At 38.2% G+C, this 23,046-nt stretch overlaps 1 protein-coding gene across 7 annotated transcripts in view; it reads left to right on the top strand.

Moving 5' to 3' along the window:
• The window catches only part of CDH8 (cadherin 8), a 420,824-nt gene that overhangs the window by 265,478 nt on the left and 132,300 nt on the right, over positions 1 to 23,046 (top strand). For all 7 annotated transcript variants that reach the window (XM_049864203.1, XM_049864204.1, XM_049864205.1 and 4 more), the window contains one exon: positions 10,242 to 10,378. In XM_049864203.1, the coding sequence (XP_049720160.1) occupies positions 10,242 to 10,378 (137 nt within the window). The remainder of the gene's footprint in view (positions 1 to 10,241; positions 10,379 to 23,046) is intronic.

Genomic DNA, 23,046 nt, shown 5'->3' with positions numbered 1-23,046 from the left:
GTATCGGTGTATATTCCTCTCCATATGGAAGGTGTATGATTACATTTCTTAGTCCTTCTTTATTTTTTTAATGTTCTCTTATATAATAACATCGCTGTTACCCTGTTTTGGGTTTTTTTTTTTTTTTTTAATATAATCTTGCTATATTAGTTTGGGTTTCCCTGTCTGGGTTGACTTCTGGTTGCTCTGCCCTGTGTTCTAGTCTTGGTTTGATACCTGATATTATTGATTTTCTAACCAAAGACCTCCCTTTAGTATTTCTTGTAGTGTTTGTTTGGTTTTTACAAATTCCCTAGGCTTGTATTTATCTGGAAATGCCTTAATTTCACATTCGTATTTAAGAGACAGTTTTGCTGGATATATGATTCTTGGCAGGCAATTTTTTTCCTTCAATTTTTTAAATATGTCATCCCATTTTCTTCTTGCCTGCATGGTTTCTGCTGAGTCGTCTGACATTATTCTTTTTGGCTCTCCTTTGTAGGTGACTTTTCGTTTATCCCTTGTTGCCCTTATAATTCTCTCTTTATCTTTGGTTTTGGCAAGTTTGATTATAATATGTCTTGGTGACTTTCTTTTAACATCTACCTTATGTGGAGTTCAATGAGCATCTTAGATAGATATCTTCTCATCTTTTACAATATCAAAGAAGTTTTCTGCCAACAAATCTTCAACAATTGTCTCTGTATTTTCTGTTATCCCTCCCTGTTCTGATACTCCAGTCACTCATAGGTTATTTCTCTTGATGGATTCCCACATGATTCTTAAGGTTTCTTCATCGTTTTAAATTCTTTTATCTGATTTTTCTGCACATATACTAGTGCCAAGTGATTTAACTTGAATTCAGAAATTCTAGTTTCTACTTGCTCAATTCTGTTCCTTTGACTTTCTATGAGTTGTCTAATTCTGTAATTTTTTTGTTAATCTTCTGAATTTCTGATTGCTGTCTGTCTATGGATTTTTCCAGCTTATTAAACTTTTCATTATGTTACTGAGTAATCTTTCTAATTTCTTCAGTTTTTTTTTTTTTTTTTATCTGTGTGTTCCTTGGCTTGCTCTGTGTATTGCCTCACTTCCTTACTGATGTCTTGAGGGATTCTGTATGTTAAACTTTTGTATTCTGTCTCTGGTAATTCCAGGAATCTACTTTTGTCTAGAAGATCCCTGGATTCTTTGTTTTGAGAGCCTGTTGAGATGATCATGGTCTGTTTCTTTATGTGACTTGATATTGACTGTTGTCTCCGAGCCATCTATAAGTTATTGTATTAGTTTATGCTAGCTTACTGTGTCGTAGCTGCTTGGTCTGTTTTGTTTTGGTATACCCCTATGGGTTGCTTGAGTGAGCTAGCTTGATTATTTTCACCTTTGGAGCTTTGGTGTCCTGTCCCCAGCTGGCTAAGTCGTTATCAGGTATATCTGTCTAGGAGTCCATTCAGTTTTCTTGTATGAATTCAGCTCAGGTTTCCAGGTAGCTGATCATCAAGTGTATGTTACAGGCTCTGTCCTACAGTCTTAGAGTGGCAGGGGTGATTGGCGTATATACCTGTATCTGGTTGCATCAGGGGGTCATGCTCTGAACAAGGCAGGGGGCTGAGAACTGACCCCCCAAGTGTCCCTGAGGAAAATGTGTCTCTGTTCCCTAGAGCGTGCTGGTGGGTGGTTTCTGCAGAGGGACCACGGACACCAAAAGTTTTTGGCTGTAATGACTGGGAGACACCAGTTATCTTTGGACCCCTGTCGCTGGTGCCTGGGTAACCTTAGTGGAGCTACCAGTCCTTAGGTCTCTGATGTGGGTAGGTGAGGACCTTGTTTAATAGGCAAAGCAATGTCAAACATCAAACACCCACCTCTCCACCGCACAGCTGAAATGGTTGGAGTCTGCCAACAAGGGCCTATTCTCCTGAAATAGGTGCACACACGTCCATGCAGAAGGGAAAGATGCTTAAAGTGGATGGACGGTTTATGCTTGGACAGGAGCCACACCTGTCCTGAGCTCCCCTGGTTAATGGAGATAGCAAATTATCTTTTCCCCCCAGTTGCCAATTTTTTCCTTCCCCAAGGCTGGGAGGATGGCTCTATGTGCTCACCAGGGTCTATGTGAGGCCCAGGGATTCAGCCACTGAAGCCATGCTTATGGGTAGTGGCACGGTAAAATATATGCAAGTACTTAGCTTTTGCCAAGACCGCCATTCTCCTCAGGTCCCTTAGGTATGAGTAGGCTGTGTGGCTGGCTGCTTCTCCCTGAGGAAACTACAGGCAAACACTAGTACCACCCCACCGCCGCCACCACCGCCACTTCAGGAATGGTCCTGAGGGCTCCCCGTGATTCAGGTCCAGTAACTCCTCTGCACTTCTGAACGGTCTCTTCCTCCCCCTGCCACTCAGTTTGTTGTCTAAGTTTGCCTTTGATGCTCAGGGCTCCCAGCTTGTCACAGATATACTTGTTTCACTTGTTTTTTGGGGTCTTTGTTGTAAAGAGGGCTCGCCGGAAGTGCCTGTCTGTTCCTCCATCTTGGCTCCACCTCTTGTTTGATTTCTTGACTGCTACTTCCACCACTTCCATGGGCATTGATTGTGAAACTTAGTAAAATGAAATCCTTGACAACGTCAATATTTTCTCTGTTTAACATGAGGTTGATTTTTGGTCCAGCTGTGAGTATTTTTGTTTTCTTTATGTTGAGGTATAATCCATACAGATGGCTGTGTTCTTTGATCTTCATCAGTAAGTACTTCAAGTTCTCTTCACTTTCAGCAAGGAAGGTTATATCACCTGTGTATCACAGGTTGTTAATGAGTCTTCCTGCAATCCGGATCCCACGTTCTTCTTCATAGAGTCCAGCTTCTTGGATTATTTGCTCAGCATACAGACTGAATAAGTACGGTGAAAGGATACAACCCTGACTCACACCTTTCCTGATTTTAAACTACACAGTATCCCCTTGTTTTGTTCAAACCACGGCTTCTTGGTCTGTGTACATGTTTAGCATAAGTACAATTAAGTGTTCTGGAATTCCCATTCTTTGCAATGTTGTCTGTAATTTGTTAGATCTACAAAGTTGAATGCCTTTGCATAGTCAATAAAACACAGGCAAACATCTTTCTGGTATTCTCTGCTTTCAGCCAAGATTCATCTGACATCAGCAATGATATCCCTCATTCCATGTCACTTTTTGGCAGTTCCCTGTCTATGTACTGTTGCAACCGTTTTTGAATTCAGCAAAATTTTACTTGTGTGTGACATTAATGATGTTGTCTGATAATTCTGCAAATTGTTGGATCACCTTTCTTTGGAGTGGGCACAAATATGAATCCTTTCCAGTCTATTGGCCAGGAAGCTGCCTTCCAAATTTCTTGGTATAGACGAGTGAGCTCTTCCAGCGTTGCATCCATTTGTTGTAACATCTCAGTTGGTATTCCGTCAGTTCCTGGAACCTTGTTTTTCATCAATGCTTTCAGGGCAACTTGGACTTCTTCCTTCAGTACCATCGGTTCGTAATCATATGCTACCTCCTGAAATGGTTGAACATGGACCAATTGTTTTTGATATAGTGACTGTGTATTCCTTCCATCTTCTTTTGATGTTTCCTGCATCATTCAATATTTTTCCTGTGTAATTCTTCAGTATTGCAACTCGAGGCCTGAATTTTTTCTTCAATTCTTGAGAAATGCTGAGTGTGTTCTTTGCTTTTGGTTTTCTAACTCCAAATCTTTGCACATTTCATTATAATTCTTTGTCTTCTTGAGCCGCCCTTTGAAATCTTCTGTTCAGCTCTTTTACTTCCATTCACTTTAGCAGCTCTATGTTCAAAAGCAAGTTTCAGAGTCTTTTCTGACATCCATTTTGGTAGCTACCTATATCCGTTGCTGTCAAGTCTATTGCAACTCAAAGAGACTATAGGACAGAGTAGAACTGCCTCATAAGGTTTCCAAGGAGGAGCTGGTGGATTTGAACTGCCAACCTTTTGGTTAGCAGCCAGACACTTAATCCCTAAGCCAGTAGCAGATGTTTTAAAGTTTTGAACACTGGTATAGACAAATACTACAAAGAATTTTGGAATATTTTTCTAGTGGAAAATTCTGTCCTTCCCAAATTTACTGTAAGATATGAAGTGTAGTTTTTTTTTCTTTCTGTTGAATGTATCAGCTCATCATTTTTATTTATTTATTATTGATAGCTAATATGAGTTATGTATGAATTCATTGTCTGCAGAGCACCACTCTGTTAAGCAGATATTTCCTCCTAGTTGTAGATGAGTACATGAGATTAAGAGTAGTTTTATATCTCTAGTGAGATTTAACTGAGATTCTCTTTTTTTGCCAGATTCGGCTCATTTCCCCTTGCATGCTGCGATTCAGAAGAAAACTGGAAACCCCATGAATGAAAAGTGGTTTTAGGGTCTACCTCTGAGACACCTACCCCAAATCATGACTCCCTGAAAACTTACATGGCATGTCAGATCCTAAAATTTAAGTCGTTACTCTAAATTTGTTATTTTTAGTCTACTGAATCTTTGAAAGTATTTTCTGTTAATTGGCTTAAGATCCTGCATTTGAGTGTTGTAATTAAATTTTACCCTTTATTGTTACTGATGTATCTGTATCCCAAAGTGGGATGAGTAGAAGGAGAAGGGAGGGATTGAGATGATGAAGTTGATGGTGGCAGCTTTGAGAGCCAAAGGAAAACAGGCAGGGTCTTTACAGTTAGGGATGGGTTGGCATAGCTTTGGTGGAGTTGTTTGTGAGGGATGGGGAAGCTTCTTCTGAGCAAGTTTCTAAAAATGGCATGCTTTCCATTTTTTTAATGTGATTAATGTTATGACTTTGATATTGTGCTTATTGAGTACTCAATATGAATACAAAATTTAACCTGTTTAATAAATCTTTGAACCTGTAATGATCAGTTCACAGGACAGAGATCTTGGTCAGAATAGTTGGTCAGAAAATAATGACTTTAAATGGTGCTAGAGGGCAGGGTGTCAGGTCCCCAATTACTCCCCATTCCCAGCTTTTTCTTTAACCATTTAAACTGGTGTCTTCTATGTTCTTGCTTCCATTTGTTTGAGAACTTGATGCATTTCTTTAGGGACAGAGAACAAAGGAGTTTTAGCTTGGACATGAGAAGGGGCTCAAAGATGAGAAGTATGAAACTTGTCGTTCCTAGATAAGTAATGATAGTATTAAACCTAAAATCCCATTGCTGTCGAGTCTATTCTGACTCATAAAAAAAATGAAACCAAACCCATTGCCATCGAGTTGATTCCAACTAATAGCAAACCTATAAGACAGAGTAGAATAACTGCCCCAAAGTGTTTCCAAGGAGTGGCTAGTGGTTTTGAACTGCTAACCTTTTGCTTAGCAGCTGAGCTCTTAACCACTGCACCACCAGGACGCCAATGATAACATTAGGGATTTTTAAGTATGTATTTATTGAACACTTACTGTGGTTCAGGTACTATAATAAGTACTTTGTATGTATTACCTCATAAATTCTAATATAATTCCCATTTTACAGATGAGAAAATTAAGGCACAGAGAACCTAATGATATGCCTAAGTCACATATCTATAATCAATGGAGCCAAGATGTGAACCCAGGAACTCAGACTCTAGACCCATGTTCTTCATTATGATATTACGAATACATGAGAAGCCTGAGGTCTAGGACTCTTCCAGGAGCCTAAGAACAAACAGTCAGAAACCTAGGCTATGTCTTCAAACAATAGAGTCAAGGAGAGTTCATGAAAAAATGAAGGTGGATTAAAAGTTTATCCAGATGTTTTCAAAGAAAATGGGAGTTGGAGGCTTTTATTCCGTGACTTTCAGGAAAGATCTCATTTCTTATCATCTTGTTCAATAAATCATATTTACTTCAATATCTATTTCAATATGTGATATTTATTATTTAGATCTATATAAGATGGTCAAGGTGAAAACTCTGGTAGCATAGTGGTTGAGTGCTACAGCTGCTAGCCAAAAGGTTGGCAGTTTGAATCCACCAGGTGCTCCTTGGAAACTCTATGGGGCAGTTCTACTCTGTTCTACAGAGCCACTATGAGTCAGAATCAACTTGAGAGCAATGGGCTTTAAGATGGTCAAATAGCATATTCCAAAATCAGAAAAGAAAAAAAAAAAAAAAACTTGCTTATTAGACTCTGTGTCCCAGTTTTTGGTTTGGAAGATTGCGTTCATGAGTAGTCCTATTCAATGAGCTGTCACTGTATTATGTGGGATTTGAAAGCCCTTCGAACAATACCCGATGCATAATCATCAGCACCTATACTTGTCGGTGAAGCATGCCACACATATCATTTCATCCAATCCTCACAGAAATCCTATTAGTCAAGTATGCTAACATCCCCATTTTATGGATGAATAAACGGAACCCTTTCTGGGCTTGGGTTAAGCATGGACTTTAAAGCCAGTCAATAGACACTCATTCTGGTTTGCCATTTACCAGTTATGTTACTTTGAATGTTGTAGTCTCTAAGATATGTCTTCTTCTTTTATTCATTCTATAGGAACCCAAGGGAGGAAGGACTGGAAATAGGAAAAAGCACCTAGGACAGTGCTTGGTACTCATTTGGTGCTTAATGTATGCTTGTTGACTACACATTTGAGTCAGAGTTTTATGACTGTTGAGTCCTTTTGGGGCGTCTTGATTATAAAGTCTACACGAGGCAATGAAACATGTGAAATTTCTGTGGAGGCAGCAAAGGTTTCTCAAAATAGCTGAGTTAGACTTTAAGCTGAATTTTAAATTAAACTATTTTTTTCCCCATCAAGTTCCTTCCATTGTGTAATCTAGTAATATTATGACATCCTTACCTCTGATCTTATAAAAAGACTGTATTTATAGTGTGTTTTATAAATTCTTATGACTCACCCCATAAAGTCTGTCATGAACTGGAACTTTAAAAAATGAGAAAAGTATCTCTGCTTCTCTTAGACGTATGGAAGTTAAATAACCCCCAAATGGTTTTCCAGTTTTCTCCCATTTATAAGTCATTAAGAAAGGGGTGTTCTCCACTATACCTCAAATAGCAAAGCTTATAAAAGCTTCACCTAATGGGAAATGATGACGATGACCACAGTGACAATGATAACCGTGGCAAGGGTGACGACAGTAGTGCACATACAAAAATCCTCACCACTGGACCAATAAGTAACATCATGATAAACGGAGGAAAGATTGAAGTTGTCAAGGATTTCATTTTACTTGCAACCACAATCAACACCCATGGGTGGAGCAGTGAAGAAATCAAAAGACTTATTGCATTGGGCAAATCTGCTGCAAAGGACCTCTTTAAAGTGTTGAAGAGCAAGGATGTCACCTTGAAGGCTAAGGTGCGCCTGACCCAAGCCATGGTATTTTCAGTTGCATCATACGCATGTGAAAGCTGGACAATGAATAAGGAATACCGAAGAAGAATTGACACCTTCGAACCGTGGTGTTGGCAAAGAATATTGAATAAACCATGGACTGCCAAAAGAACAAACAAATCCGTCTTGGAAGAAGTACAACCAGAATGCTTCTTAGAAGCAAAGATGGTGAGACTGCATCTTACATACTTTGGACATGTTGTCAGGAGGGATCGGTCCCTGGAGAAGGATGTCATGCTTAGCAAAGTACAGGGTCGGCAGAAAAGAGGAAGACCCTCAGTGAGGTGGATTGACACAGTGGCTATGACAATGGGCTCAAGCATAACAATGATTGTGAGGGTGGTGCAGGACCGGCCAGCGTTTCATTCTGTTGTGCATAGGGTCACTATGAGTTGGAATTGGCTCGACAGCACCTAACAAAAAGTCCCAGAGACTGACGTATGTTTCATTTTTAAACATCATAACCACTCCTGGGATATAGATACTTCACATTTTACCGGTGAAGAAATTGAGGTTCAGTGAATTTTTGAATTATCCCGGAAACAGCAGTGCAGAAATGGTAGAGATAGAATTTGCTCCCACTCTGAGATCTGCATGACACAGATTTGAGTAAGGGATTAAATATACAACATCTTTTTTTTTTTTTTTTTTTAAGTGCTTATTTCCAAATCTTTGTCATTATTCTCATTGCTTCTTCTAGGTCAGAAGTTCTAGGCAATTACTGGAGAGTAACCAGTAGCCATGGTACATGTTTCCAACTTGGGATTCATAGATATCAGTGATTAGAATGACTCATTTATTGTGGCCTCTGGGAAATTGGTTCGATGTGTGAAATATCAACAGTGAGATAATAAAATTACTGGAACCCATCGTTTCCTGCAAAGTTTATTTATGAATATGGTTCAGAAAGTGATAACTAATCCTTTGGACATTTCTTGACATTGTTAAGGGTCAGAGCGTACACAATATCTGAAGCAAAGCACATATCTGCTCAGTTTTTTTAGAGTTAATCTTGGAGTCTCATTGGTCTAATCAACCATCATTGCTCCCCTACGAAAATGGCTTTCAGTTTTCTTTTCATAATACAAAACATTGAAATGTTCTGCAGTAAACATTTGGTTATGCTCAGGATGTTGTTCAGAGCACTGTTAATACGTATCACCTCCCCGTTCTTAATTCCTTTCTGAATTTCTCCAGTCATTGTGGGAAGAGGGATGTTATAAATGCATGGGTATAGATGCGACTAAATGTCTAAGTTTTCTTTGTAACTAAGTCATTACAAATCAGGAGTTATCATTTGATGTTACTAGTCCTCCCCCGCCCCGAGGAATTTAGTAATAAACGATTGTCAATAAAAAAGAGTAATTTTTAATATTATTGCAAATTGTTTAATGATGCTTGTCATTGTGGGGATGATTTAACAGGGATGCCTTTTTCCTGTGGTCTTTGGATCTGAATGTGCGTATCATTTCTAATGAGAAAGAAATAGCTAAAAAGAGAGAACATCAATAGATAATGCTCTTGCTCTAGCTCTGTCTATATCTCCATGGGTAGATATACATAGAAATGAGTTTGGGTACATTCATGTGCATATATACGTACATAAAAAAAAAAAAAAAAATTTTTTTTTTTTTAATGTTCAGGATGAAATCTGCTAAAATATTAACAATATAAAACTACAGGCAGCAGATTATAGGCAATTTTTTTTTAATGATAACATAGTCTTATTTTTTGATTATATAATGTTTATAAAAAACATGTATAGAAAAGGAAATATGCTAACACCAAATAGCCATGGACTGCGTTTCATTTTTGGAGTTAATGAGTATCGATGAATAGAGAGGTTTTAATGTGCATTTCCTAGGAGGTCACCTCAGCCATCAAGGCTTTCTTCAGTCCTTCCTTTGGGAATGGGATTGCACTTGCCCTTTTTTGGGCACACATTGTATCCTGTCTTAGTTTATTTCACTGCTTACTTATGGAGTAGCCTTTCTCATTATGTCTTGTGCTCCTTAAGACATCGACTTTATTGGATTTAGATTTCAATAGCCAAAACACAACTCTTGGTGTGTGAAAAGGCTACTAAGAAATGTGGTTGAAAAGACTTTCTGTATTATCCCAGTACTTAGTATTTCCAAGTAGCCATTGACTCCAGATCCCAAACATCTTGCTTTTTGGCTTATCTAAAAGAGTTTTCTCAATAGAGGAACTAATTACTCATCCAATTAAATCTTTAATTTTGGTAGAATCTAGTGTTGTACATTTGTTAAAATATGCATTCCAGCTTTTAAAAACCATGTACTAGAGAATTATCAACTGCTCCTTTCTAGGGACAGATACTAACAGGGAATCTAATTGTATGATTTACTTAAATGAAAACAAAACAACCCAACGGCAACAAGAAGAAAGTCATAAATGTTGCTGAGTCAAATTAAGTTTAACCAAACACACGTATTCCTTGAGCTGCTGTGAGTAACATGCTGCCCGGCACCATCCTGTTTTGGGTTTGAGTTCATTGTTTTATATATTTTGTGGCTACTGCTAATTATCATAAGCTGTCCAGTAAAAGTGATGGATTGTCCAATTAACTCTTCATCAGAATTTGTTTTTGAAGATGCTACCTATTGAAACTAAAGGCAGTTTATGACCTCCATGTAGCTTCTGTAGCTAATTACTCCTTGGACAGTAATTATTAAGTTTCTTGTGCCCCATTCAGTCATTTTGTTTTACAAATTATGATGCCACTGCATTCCCTACCTCATTTGACTTCGAAACTATGGCTCTCCAAGGATTACTAAAGGTCTGCTGTGGAACGGATAGATCATGTAAACATTGATGGAGATTACAAATGTATCTCTTTTGTAGGTTCTCCATCGACCGGCATACGGACCTGGAGAGACAATTCAACATCAATGCAGATGATGGGAAGATAACTCTGGCAACACCACTTGACAGAGAATTAAGTGTATGGCACAACATAACAATCATTGCTACTGAAATTAGTAAGTACCTGGGTTGTTCATTTCTTCCTGGTGTGACTGGATTTAATTTCTGACGAGTGATCACCTGGTAAATGGTCCCTGTTTCTGTTAGATATCTTGGCACTTGGTATTTATTTTATTGTTCCCAAGGAGCCTTTCAATGAATCATCTATACATGGAATAACTATGTTAAATTACAAAAGGGTTTCAAGAGATGTGGGAAGGAAACATCCTTATATCCAAAAAGAAAGGTCTGGCTAAATGAGTCAAAGCACAGACAGAAAATGGACCATTATAAGCCATGCAAAACAATATTTTCAATATTTAAGCTATGGGGAAAGATGTAGTAGAAAAGGACAGGCTAAAAAAAAGGCAAATTCAAGAACTTCACACTCTAAATAAATGGAAAAGTAACATATATAGTACTCAAAATGTATAAACTGTTTCTCACTTATTTAAGCTACACACATATGCGTCCACATATACACACAAAAAATATTGAAGGAAACTTCACACTATCAGTATGTACTATTTTGGGAAGGTGAGATTATAGATGATTTTTTGTTTTATTTTGTAGAGTTTAGGTTTTACACAGTAATCATGGGCTATTTAAAATGATGTCTTCAATATGAAAACTTCTCATTGATTACCTGTAAAAAATGTAAGGTTATTTTTTGTTTGTTTGTTTGTTTGCTTTCCAGGGAGGAGGTTTCAGGATTGTGAAATAGCATGTGTTTGTCTTTCTGCCAATTTTTAATGAGCACGGCTCCTTTGATTGCACTTAATGACGTTACTATTGCATCTAAACAATTAGGTGTATGATAAACTTTAGTGCTATGCTATCTTTGAATGTTTGCACTTTGCTTTACCAATTTTTTTATCACACAAAAACTTGGAGAAGGGAAATGGTGTTTGTTTTATTTGTAATTAAAATACGTTTTGCATGTTACATGAACATTTTCTTTTCATAAAGGACCTGATGAGGCCTTCAAGTTATCCACGAATTCAAAAAAGACAATAAATTGTTGAGGAAGATGGGGCAAAGAGAATCTGAATAAGAAAATAAAAACCAACATTAAGAAAAGTTCACAGGCACACATAACACAGAGTAGTTATAGAATGTAGTCCCCAAAGTTGGTTTATGTTCTCTGGCCACTAATACATAACCAGGGGAACAATCTCTGAAATACACAGTAGATTCTCTTTGTGAGAAGAGTAATTTAGGAGTGTTCAGGAGAAGCACAGTTTTTCCTTGTTCTGAGATGTAAGGAAAATACCCTTCATGGAGCCTCAGAGAAAGAATGCAATGTGAAAGAGTGAAGATACAGGAGTGAAGAATGTCTGTTTCTTATAGCAATCTCGAGTGCAAGCAATGAGCACAGTCAAGTTGATTGTAGTGTCAACCCTACCAAACTCTGTTTCTGGGTAGAGACAAGCCTTGAAAACTTTGGTGTTTCTTCTGGCTGAGGAGTGCTATTTTCCTCCCTAGTTTGTTATTCTGGCAGTAGCTTCCCCTTGAAAAATGAAGGAAAAAAGCAAACAAAACATATCACTTCTTGGGTTGGCTTTTTAGAAGTGTTAACCCCATCTGGAGTGTTAAATAATAAAATCCATTACTGTTGAGTCTATTCTAACTCATAGCAACCGTATAATGACAGAGTAAAACTGCCCCATAGGGTTTCCAAGGCTGTAATATTAATGAAGGCAAACTGACACATCTTTCTCCCACAGAGTGGCTGGTGGGTTCGAACCGCTGACCTTTTGGTTTGCAGCTGAGTGCTTACCCATAAGTTAAATAATAAAGACAGGAAATTCTTATTTACAATGTTGAAGCTGCATTATCTTCTTAGACTTCTGAAATAAACCATATTTAGATTTGTTTAAGGCTTTATATATGAAAGGCCACAAAGGACCACCACAAATTTTCTTAAAAGTATATTGGCAGTAATTACTTCTAAAAGAATTTTCTCATATATTGAAGAAAACCTAGTTGACTTAGCCTTTATCTATGTCACTTTTTGGGTTGGATGCCTGTGCCTCAGAGCCACGTATTGGTTCTAAAGAATGAAAAGAGATGAATACACATAGTAGGTGCTTAAGAAACACTTCTAGAGATTTCTGGTGGTGGGGGGAGAAAGACTTGTATGCAAGGGAAATCACAAATAGGGGAGACAGAAACAAAAATGGATGCTTTAGGGCAATGAGTTGTTAATTCCAGAGTGACAAGGACACCAAACCCAATCAGGGAAGACAATCATTTGTTCATTCACTCAATAATTATTTATTGAGTCTCTGCTATTTGCCAAGCTTTCTTCTAGTGACTAGGAATATATCAGTGAGCAAAACAGGCAAAAATCTTTGTCCTCTTTGAGTTTCCCTTCTGGGGGCATTTGGAAGGACCTGTGTATGAAAAGGTAAATTGGAGTCCACTGAGATATCCATAACAAAAGACACAGAGGTAAATAAGCAGAAAATGAATGTTGGGAATTATAAGCAGTTCCATGTCCATGGTGTAAAAAAAAAAAAAAAGCAATTATGAAACTCCCTCAATGAGTATATGATTATATAAAAAGTTGGTTGCATAATAAAGACGAAAAAATCAAGCCTTTCTATGTACCAGAAAAACAACTAGTTAAGATTAGTTTTAAAATGCTGTTGATATTATTATTATAATAAAAACAGTATAAACAAAATATTAAAAATATAAAAAAATAGGTATGATAAAATTTTCTTCATGGCTTTAGAGAAATTACTCAAATATGTTCCAGATTCAGGTTTACAGTTGACTCTATAAAGGAAACAATTAATAAATGGCACCATCCACATGACTACCATAAGTTGGCCCATGAAAGTTATACAATTTTAAAATATGTAACCTAAACTTAAATTCCCCCTTGCAATTGAGTCAATTTTGACTCATAGTGACCTGATGAGACAGAGCAGGACTCCCCTATAGGGTCTCCAAGGCTGTAATCTTTATAGAACCAGATTGTCACATCTTTCTCCCATGGAATGCCTGGTGGGATTGAACCATTGACTGTTTGGTTAGCAGCTGAGCACTTAGCCATTGTGATATCAGGGCTCCCTTAAACTCAAATTACTCAAATAAAATTAATGGGGCTTGTCTCACTGCTTATTGTTTGTTTTTGTTTCTTAATGATTGAAAACTAAGCAAATGACATGTGCGTGTTTAAGCCAGGAAACAACTTATTACAGGTTAAACAGTTCAAGAAGTGTGGAACGATAAACTCAGACATCAAGCTGATTTTTTGAATTAGCGAATATAACTTTCTCAGAACAAATAAAAATGAGAGTTCAAAAAAGAATGTTAACTTTTAGCTGTCAAACATAAGCTGGGGTGTGCAAAAATTTAAAAACATCAAAAGTACAATTAAGCCATCTTTGTTGTAAGTCATGAAATGAAGTAGAAATAGTAAGATCACGGAGAATGTAAGGAAAATTGGAATTACTATGAAAATGGCTTAAAAACTTGTTTTGACTTGGTTTGATTATTTAGCCCATCATGTAATGTTTATCTTCCAAAGCCACAGCCAAGGTCTTGGGAAAAAATATTAAAGGGAGATTTATTGTATTTGGACAAAATGAGTATTTAAATCCACTTAGGACAATGGAACCCCATAGGTGGAGCATCTAATAAAGAAATATTCATTCCAGGGAGAACAATTTAAAATTACTCTCAGAACACATCTCATATGAAAAAAGATTTAAACAAATGAAATCAAGCTAAAAAATGGATTTTAAGGAATCCCATCTGTTATTTCTCAATGAGAATGGAGATGTCCTCCTTTATCCTCTTGTGTCAAATTCACTTAACCAAGGCAGAGATGCTTCATGGTGTGTAGTACGCAGGTCCTCCCGTAACAGATCTCGCTTGCCATCACAATCAATGAGCACATCTCATTCCTTGAGCGGGCAGTTAGATGTCCACGTGCTAACAAGGGATTCAACTTGTATTGCGTATCTCTGATAAAGGAACAACCCATCCTCTAAAACTACTGTGCATGGCTCTGTGTACCATGAGGGCAAAGACTTAAGGGAAATTTAACTGGCCAATCATCATAAACATTGAAAAAAGTACTATGCAAACCATATAATTTATTTAATCCTCACAACATTCTTTGAATATAAATGATATTATCATATGCATTTGTCAAACTAGGAAACTCTGATACAGGTTAAGTAACTTGCCCAAAGTTTCGTAGAGAGCAAGGGTTGGGGGTGGAATAGGGCAGGATGGGCACTTCTATATTTTTACTGTAAAAATGCATGTTCTTAAACTTCTACAGAAGAAATCTCACTGAGATTTTTTCTCCTCTTTATCTTCCTGCTTGCTTCTAGTGTCTGAAAGTGTCACATCATTTCCTAAAGCAAGTGAATGAAATCATTCTACTGTGCAAAGCAGAAACCTTGGACAGGGGAGAGGATGGGGTGGGGGACAGAACAAACATGCATTAGATCAGGCTCTTGCATTCTAATGTTTATAACCTAGGGTAGGAATATCGCCAGATGGGCAAAGCAGAGCCCTGGAGCTGTTCAGGCTGGAATTCTATTCCCATTTTAGAAATCAGAAAAGAGAAAACTGAGGAAAAGAGAACAGAGTACAAAATAGTACATTTTAGAGAACTGTGTTTTTCAGAGAGGACCACCTGATCAGAATCACTTGGCTAATTGTTTAAAAACAAAACAAAACAAACATGATTCCTGAGCTTCACCCAAGATCTACTCAGTCGGAAGATCAAGGAAGTGTCTCAGGAGTCCACTTGTTATAAGTTCCCCCACCTCTACTCCCCTCTGCCAAGGAGTTAGATGAGCATTAAAATTTGACAGTGCTGAGAAGGAAGGGAGTTTTATTTTGTTGTTTTGTTGCATTGATTAGGTGAAATTTCACCGAGCTGAGATTTGAGCTAAGGCTTGTCAGATGATGCACAGAATTCCTTTAGGTTGATAAGGATGGTAGGACCTTATTATCCAAGAAAAAACATGAGCAATAAGCACAGCTATAGAACAGATAAAAGATATTGGGGGACATGAGGGAATTAATTTGCCCAGTATACATTCTCTCCACTGGCATTCTAGACACACTGAATAGAAATTTCGCAGTTAAGGTTTTCTCCTAGGAATACTGAAGACATGATTACATCTCTACCACCCCCACCTCTAGCACTCTTACCACCTCAACCATCTGCCCATTCTCATCATCACCATTATCAGCATCCTCAGCATAACCCCCCCCGCCAAAAAACTCATCGAGCATGTCCAACGCGCCTTCTATTTTAGCATACATCCATTGCTTATCTCCTACCTCTTAAGGTTGTATGAGGATTAACTACCATCATTCCCATTTTACAGATACAGAAATGCAGACTCATACTCTAATGAGTATGCTTAATTGATCAATCCCATACACTCTTTAAGTGTTATAATCAGAATTCTAACCCATGGTTCTCCCGATGCCAAAATCAAGACGCTTAACCTTGAGACAAATAATAACTGCTCTTGATAAATTATTTCCTGCACTGGGTGAGAAACAAATAAAATTGTAACCATAATTGGCATAGCAGAACCTATGCATATAAATGTTCCATGCATTTTATCAAATTAAGAACAAAAAATTAGACTTAGTAGCCAAAGGCTTTATTCAGAAAGAAAAGAGAAGTAAACCAGACTAAGGGGGAAAAAAAATAGGTGTGAAAAATATTTTACACTGAGGTCAGTCTATCCTCCAGGAGGAGCCCTTAAAAAGAGATTGTAGTTTGGCTCAGGCTGAGGGGCAAGTCCAGGGACTTAGAAAGAGAGAAGTTTTCAAAGTTTGATTAACAAGTGTTTTGTTTCTAATTGATCAGTGGGGAAGAAAAGTTCAGTTAATCATTTATGACACAAAGAAGGGAAGTTTGGAGGGTGTGTCTGGTTTTGGCATAGGTAAATAAGGAGACATTTATGAGTCTTACCTATGTCATATTTTGAAGGATAGGTAGTTATTTGTGCTAAATCTTTTTCCTGACCACAAAGAGTGGGAGTGGGGGGATTTCTTTAACCACTGATACTTTCCAGGATGAGAGGGTTCGCGTAAAATTCAACATTGTCAACATGTATACTTACTTTATTTCATCCTGCATTCTTCCCTTGAACTCTTCGCCCTTTTCTTTTCTCTCGCAGTTCTTCAAGCAGTATTCATGAATATTAATATATGAGGCATAGTCAGCTAGATGATGTTGTTGTTGTTATTGTGTGCCGTTGAGTCAGTTTTTAACTCAAAGAAGCCACCCCACGTGACAGAGTAGAGCTGCCCATAGGGTTTCCTAGACTGTACTCTCTGTGGGAGCAGATGGCTAGATATTTTCTCGCACACAGCCGCTGGGTGGGCTCGAACCACCAACCTTTCAGTTAGCAGTCAAGCACTTAACCATAGGTGTCACCAGGACTCTATTAGATGATATTAAAAAAAAAAAATTAGATGATATTACTTGCCTATAATTTTGCCCATTGCCAATTGAGAAGGCAACCTCTGGATTGAGTTAATTGAGTTACTAAGGGCTTAGAATAAGATGTGGCAAAGGAGGGGTGGGTGCAGGGAATATTGTGAGGGACAAATTAAAGAGAACTTGGTGATGTGGGGAGGAAAGTAGGGAAATCCTCTGATGCAGTGTAACTGAAGCAAGCACTGGCATTTACAGAGAGCATGCTACTATTGGTTACCTGAAAGAATTTCAAAGCAGGAAGCGTATAATTGCCCATTAAAGTAATCTCTCTGAGTTAGTGATAATGCATTGCTCTGGCCCACTAGAGTGGGCTACACATAATATTGCAAATGAAGCTTTCTGCTAATGATGGTTAAATCTCTCAGGGAACACACTAGTTTGATAGTGCTTAAGGAATGTTTCTTCCTGGCACAGGGCCCAGTTGCTAGAATAATTGCATTGTCCAACTCAGGCTACTTAGAAAAAATATATCTTTATAGATGGCTCATTGTTTAGGAGAATCTTGGGGTCTGGAGTTGCATAGAAAACCCAACTCTTGGCCATGTTTTGGCCATGTAACCTTGAGCCCATTGTTTGTTTTGTTCTCTGTTTTCTTAAACTCCTGGGTGTAGTGAGAATTAGATGCGATAGAACCATATCTCTTAGCACAGAGCCCATCTATAACCTTTAGGAAAAAAAACCTAAACTTGTTGCTATTGAGTCAATTCCAACTCATAGCAAGCTTGTAGGGCAGAGTAGGATGGCCCCATAAGGTTTCTAAAGCTGTAGTCTTTATGGAAACAGACTGCCACATCTACTGTGGAGCGGGTGGTGGGTTCTAACTGCACCGCCAGGGATCCTCAACTTCTAGAAATTGTTGAATAAATTGCTTGTGTTCTTGTTAATTCAACCAATCTATTCCCATAACTTCTCCATTGCTTTCATCTTTGGCCTCGTATTCTCTTCTAGTCTTCTTGAAACAGTGACCCACATTCAGATTGAAGATATAGATTTTAACCAGGCACTCCTTTAGGATATTATTATGAGCAACAACCCCTTAGTCCTAACCTAGAAAAGAAGGGAAGGTAAGAAGAAGAGGACCTTGTCCCTATGTTTTTCTCTTTATAAACCAATGTCCCCAAAGCCTCAACAATAACTCTTATTTGTGGAGGGAACTTAAAGAAATATAGAAAGGAGGCGAGCAGCAAGAACCAAACCCATCCATTTCAGGTACAAGATTTAGCAAACTAGCCACTCTTAGCAAATGGTCATCTCTAGGTTTTAGAGTACCCCACAAAAGGGGGTTAGGGAAGGTCCCCAATATTTGAGCAAATATGAAGATAAGATGGAATGGAGTTGATTTTTCCTCCAGCTTTGTTATCTTTATGGGGGCTGAGAAACAGCAAGGACTTGGGGAGAACGTGCAAACATTAGTCTGGAAGTCCAATGGAATAGAGTATGAGTTAAGAGCCCAGATTGTAAGTCAGTTTGCTTGAATGGAATCATTATTTTTTACTTATCCGAGCCCATCACTTCATTTCTCTTTGTGGCTCATCTGTAAAATGGAGAATGTATCATATACCTTTAGAAGTGATGAGGTGTGAATAGAAGGGTTATCATTTTGCCTAGCATATAATAAACCCTTGGTAATAATGCTAATATTAATGATTGCATTAAACAATATAAGGTAAATGTTACTTTTATCATTATGATGTAATCAAAAAGGGTATATCAAGAAATGGTCTTTTTTTTTTTTTTTTTAATCAAACAAAACACCTAACTTTATTCTGAACATCTGTCAGATTGTGAGCTTGTTTAGGACATATCATCTTGAGATTACTTTGAGCATATTTTTTCTGATGATATGTATCCAGGAGGAGAGTCATTATTTTTCATCTGTCAGTCCTAACTGTCTTAGCCAGGCCGTCAACTTGAAAAGTTCCCTTCTCACCCAAAACCAAGGTTGCAGGCACTTTCTCAGCAAGTGTTAGAGATTATTAGTTAATGGACACGGACTATGGAATCCAACTGTCCCAGCCAAAATATCGGGTCCAACATATATTAGCTGTGAGATTTGAACAAGCTGCATAACTTCTTTAAGCGTCAGTTGCTCTGTTTGAATTTTATTAAGAGGGTTAAATGAGATAATACAGGTGAAGTGCATAAAACTGAGCCTGACATGTAGTAAGGACTTAATAACATTTATTCTCCTGCCTCTCATCTTCCTCTCCTTGCTGTTTCCTCATCCTACTCTCTGTCCATTTCCAGCCCAAACCTGGTACCTACTACCTCGAAAATTCCGTCTTATCACATCAATTCTATATCTGAATGTTCTATTTGTGACTCATTTCCCTTTTCTTTCTGCCTCTTGGGCTTAGGGAGAAAAGAGTACAAAATAGTCATATGGATACTCTTAAACCAAAACCAAACCTGTAGCTGTTGAGTCGATTCTGACTCATAGCAACCCTATTGGACAGAGTAGAACTGCCCCATGGAGTTTCCAAGGAGTGGCTGGTGAATTCAAACTGCTAACCTTTTGGTTGGGAGCCAAGCTCTTAAACACTGCGCTGCCAGGAATCCACAGATACTCTTAAAAACCAAAAATTAGCTGCTTAAAATAATAAACATGTATTTCTCTTGATTCTGTGGGTCAGCTGGGCAGTTCTTTTGGTCTAAGATGGCTTGGCTGATCTTTCCAGTGAGCTGATAGCTTGTTTGGGGCTGGATAATCTGTGTTGGTCTCACGTGTGTACATGGGAGGCTGGTTAGGCTATGATGTCTTAGCTGGGACAACTTGTCTCTATTCCACATGCTCTCTCATCTTCTAGTAGGCTAGCTTGACTTCTTTCATGATGTTCTCTTAGTGCCAAGGAACAGCAAAAGACAAGCCCAGGTAAGCAAGCACTGTTCAAGCCTCTATTTGATATCCAATAGGCCAATGTCTCATTGGTCAAATGTATCCCGCTGGCCAAAGCAATAACCAAAATCATGTTACATTGTCAAGAGCAAGTTCAAGGAGTGGAAAAAAAACCTTTGCCTCTTGATGGGAGGAGTTTGAAATGCTGCAGCTGGTTTGTTTGTTTGTTATTTTATCACAGACTGTGATGCTGAATCTCATCATAATGGATAATGGTCTCTAGCCTATACATAAGTACTTCTCTAACTTCTTTCTGAAATCCTCTTCTCAGAATATTGCATATGAGTAAATCATTTGCTTCAACAGCTTACCTATTTGGGAGAAATAACTGGGCACAATATTTCTAACCAGCCACCAACTGATTAACTGTGAATTCTTCAAATCTCAGCTTAATAGCAATCCATGCTAACTCATATTAAATCTACTAACCTTTAACATTCTTGGAACAAAGTTGGCCACATCAGTTCTAATGTAAGTGTTAGCTATTATTATTTATTATTTCCTAATACCTCAGCCTGGATCAGGTTCCATTGTTATAACTTCTCACAGATCTATGCTCTTTTCCTTCAAAAGATAGGTTGCAGCTCTTAATAAAACCTTATTTGCTTGTGTCTTTGAAAATACATTTCTAGGGAAGAAATAGATGATCTCTCTTCTCATGAAACATTCTATTATTGCTTTATTATTGATCAACATTTTCTCCTGAGGGTCTCTACAGTGTTTGGAGGGCCCAATAATTATTTGTAAATGAATGAATGAATAAATGAAATAATGAATGAATACCACTAGAGAATACCCTGATGAATTCTGAATGCAAACAGACACTATTAATTGATCGGCAGAAAGAATCTTTGCTTTAATACACCCCCCTCAGCTCTTTGTTAAAAGTCTCAGGCAGACAGGGATACACACACTAGGGCCTTCTGGACTTTTTAGTTATCCTTTCCTAAGTGTCTGAAGCTGAGACAGAAAGGGCAGGTACGACTGTGCTCTCCTTGTATGAAAATTATGAGGTGTTGACTGTGCTCAAGGGAAGGATTCCCATAGAATATTAACCAATTTAGGGAGCCAGAGACCATGAGAAAGGTGCTGGCACAGAGGAGCATGAGGTCCCATCTTCTTTTCCCCAAGGAGCCAGGCTTCTGATCTAGGAACCCTTGTTTCTCTTACCTTCTGAGAGCCTTGAGGCAAGCCTTGAATAATGCCAGCCCACACTTCATTACCCAACAAGCCCATTTATCATTTAATCTGATCTGTATTGAACAAGTGGAAGTAGGTTACAAATCAGCAAAGCCAAAAGAATGAAAATGCAGCACGTTTTCTGATTATAGGAATCCCTAATCCAAAGCTTAGAGACTAGAGCTAAAAATAGACACCAATTTCATCTTTATCCACCCCCACACGCCTAGGATTTCAGTACTGGGTTAGACAGCCCTTTAGGCAGATTAAAAAAAAAAAAAAAAGCTAATAAACTTTATGGTCAAGTCAGCTCCAATTCATGGTGACCCCATGTGTGTCAGAGTCCAATTTTTCAGAAGTCGATTGCCAAGACTTTATTTTGAATTGCCTCTGAGTGGATCAAACCTCGAACTTTTTGGTTAGCAGCCAAATGTGCTAATCATTTGAAAAAACTAGGGATTCCTTAAGCAAATGGTGAATATTTAAACTATGATAACCCTTGGTTTCCATTTTATTTGGGGTGGTGAGCTGTAAGTTACTGCATACCCTCACTTAAGATGCTGATAGTCTCTTATCCCTGGAGTCTCTATCGGACAAGGATCCACCTCACATGTTGCCCAAATTCAAGATTTATGCTGTTTGTCACAAGCATATGTCACGACTGCTCCTTTTATGTCTGCCATTCTATCTACTTAGGGATTAAAATTAACTAAGAGGGGCCCTGGTTGCACAGTGGTTAAAAGCTCAGCTGCTAACCAGAATGTTGGCAGTTCATATCCACCAGCCTGCCCTTGGAAACCTTATGGGGCAGTTCCACTCTGTCCTACAGGGCTGCTAGCAGTCAGAATAGATTCAGAGGCAATGGGTTTTTTGGTTTATGAACAAAGAAATGAACATCTTTTGAAAACCAACGTTGGGCCAAGCACTGTGTTGCACACTTGGCAAGTATTGTTTTATATGAGCCTCTAATCAGATCTAGTGAAGAACAATGAGGAAACAGACTTTGAGATGTAGAATGATGGCCCAGGTCCACATAGACAAAATAAACAAGAGTAAATCTCACCAGAACATAATACTTCCATCTCTAACATTAATATTATTGTTCGGAATTGACTCGACAGCACTGGGTTTAAAGTTCCGTAAATAAACAAATGCCCAGAGCAGATAGATTTAGGCCCATTTCAGCAATGTTTAATGTGTACCTATAATGTGCTAGAACCCTGGTGGCATAGTGATTAAGTGCTACAGCTGCTGACCAAAGGGTCGGCAGTTCGAATCCGCCAGGTGCTCCTTGGAAACTCTATGGGGCAGTTCTACTCTGTTCTATAGGGTCACTATGAGTTGGAATTGACTCGATGGCACTGGGTTTGGTTTTTTTTATAATGTGCTAAGAGTTTAGCATTCAGAAAACAGTAAGACATATTTCCTTCCTCTTTGAGCATTAAGAGTAGAACAAAGAAGTAGAAGTATAGTCAGCGTGCTCTTAAAAGCGAGGATGGTGATACTTCATCTTGCTTACTTTGGGATCGTCATCAGCAAAGACCAATTGCTAGAAAAGAACATCCTTGGTAAAGTAGAGGGTCAACAAAAATGAGGGAAACCCTCCATGAGATGAATTGACACAATAGCTGCAACAATGGGTTCAAACATACCAACAATTTTGAGGATGGCGTAGGACCAGGCAATATTTTGTTCTGTTACACATAATGTTGCCATGAGTCAGCTAACTTGACAGCACCTAAAAACAATAACAACAAAGAAATAGAGCCATAGAGAACTTTATTCTAAGGCATGTATTGAAATTCTAGAATATTGTTTACCAAAAAAGCACGTAATTTTGAATAGGTCGAAATATCTCTGTTTGTCAGAAGAGATAGTGTTCTCTGGGAGATCTCCTTGGTGAAGGTGATTTTCATCAGGATCATGAAGCAGCAAGAGACTTTTATCAGAGATCCATTTAAAAATTAGAGGATATCTTCTGGATCAAGAAGAGAAGAGCTCAAAATCTCTCCTGAAGATACGGACAGTCAGGGGTGAAGGGGAGAAGATATGGTCAGAGAGTTAGGTCATGCAAATTATGGTTGCTTTTGGATGTCATGGAAACCCTGGTGTGG

This window comes from Elephas maximus, chromosome 21 (genome assembly GCF_024166365.1).
Source record: "Elephas maximus indicus isolate mEleMax1 chromosome 21, mEleMax1 primary haplotype, whole genome shotgun sequence".
Lineage (NCBI taxonomy): Eukaryota > Metazoa > Chordata > Mammalia > Proboscidea > Elephantidae > Elephas > Elephas maximus.
This window is presented reverse-complemented; position numbering and strand designations above follow the sequence as displayed.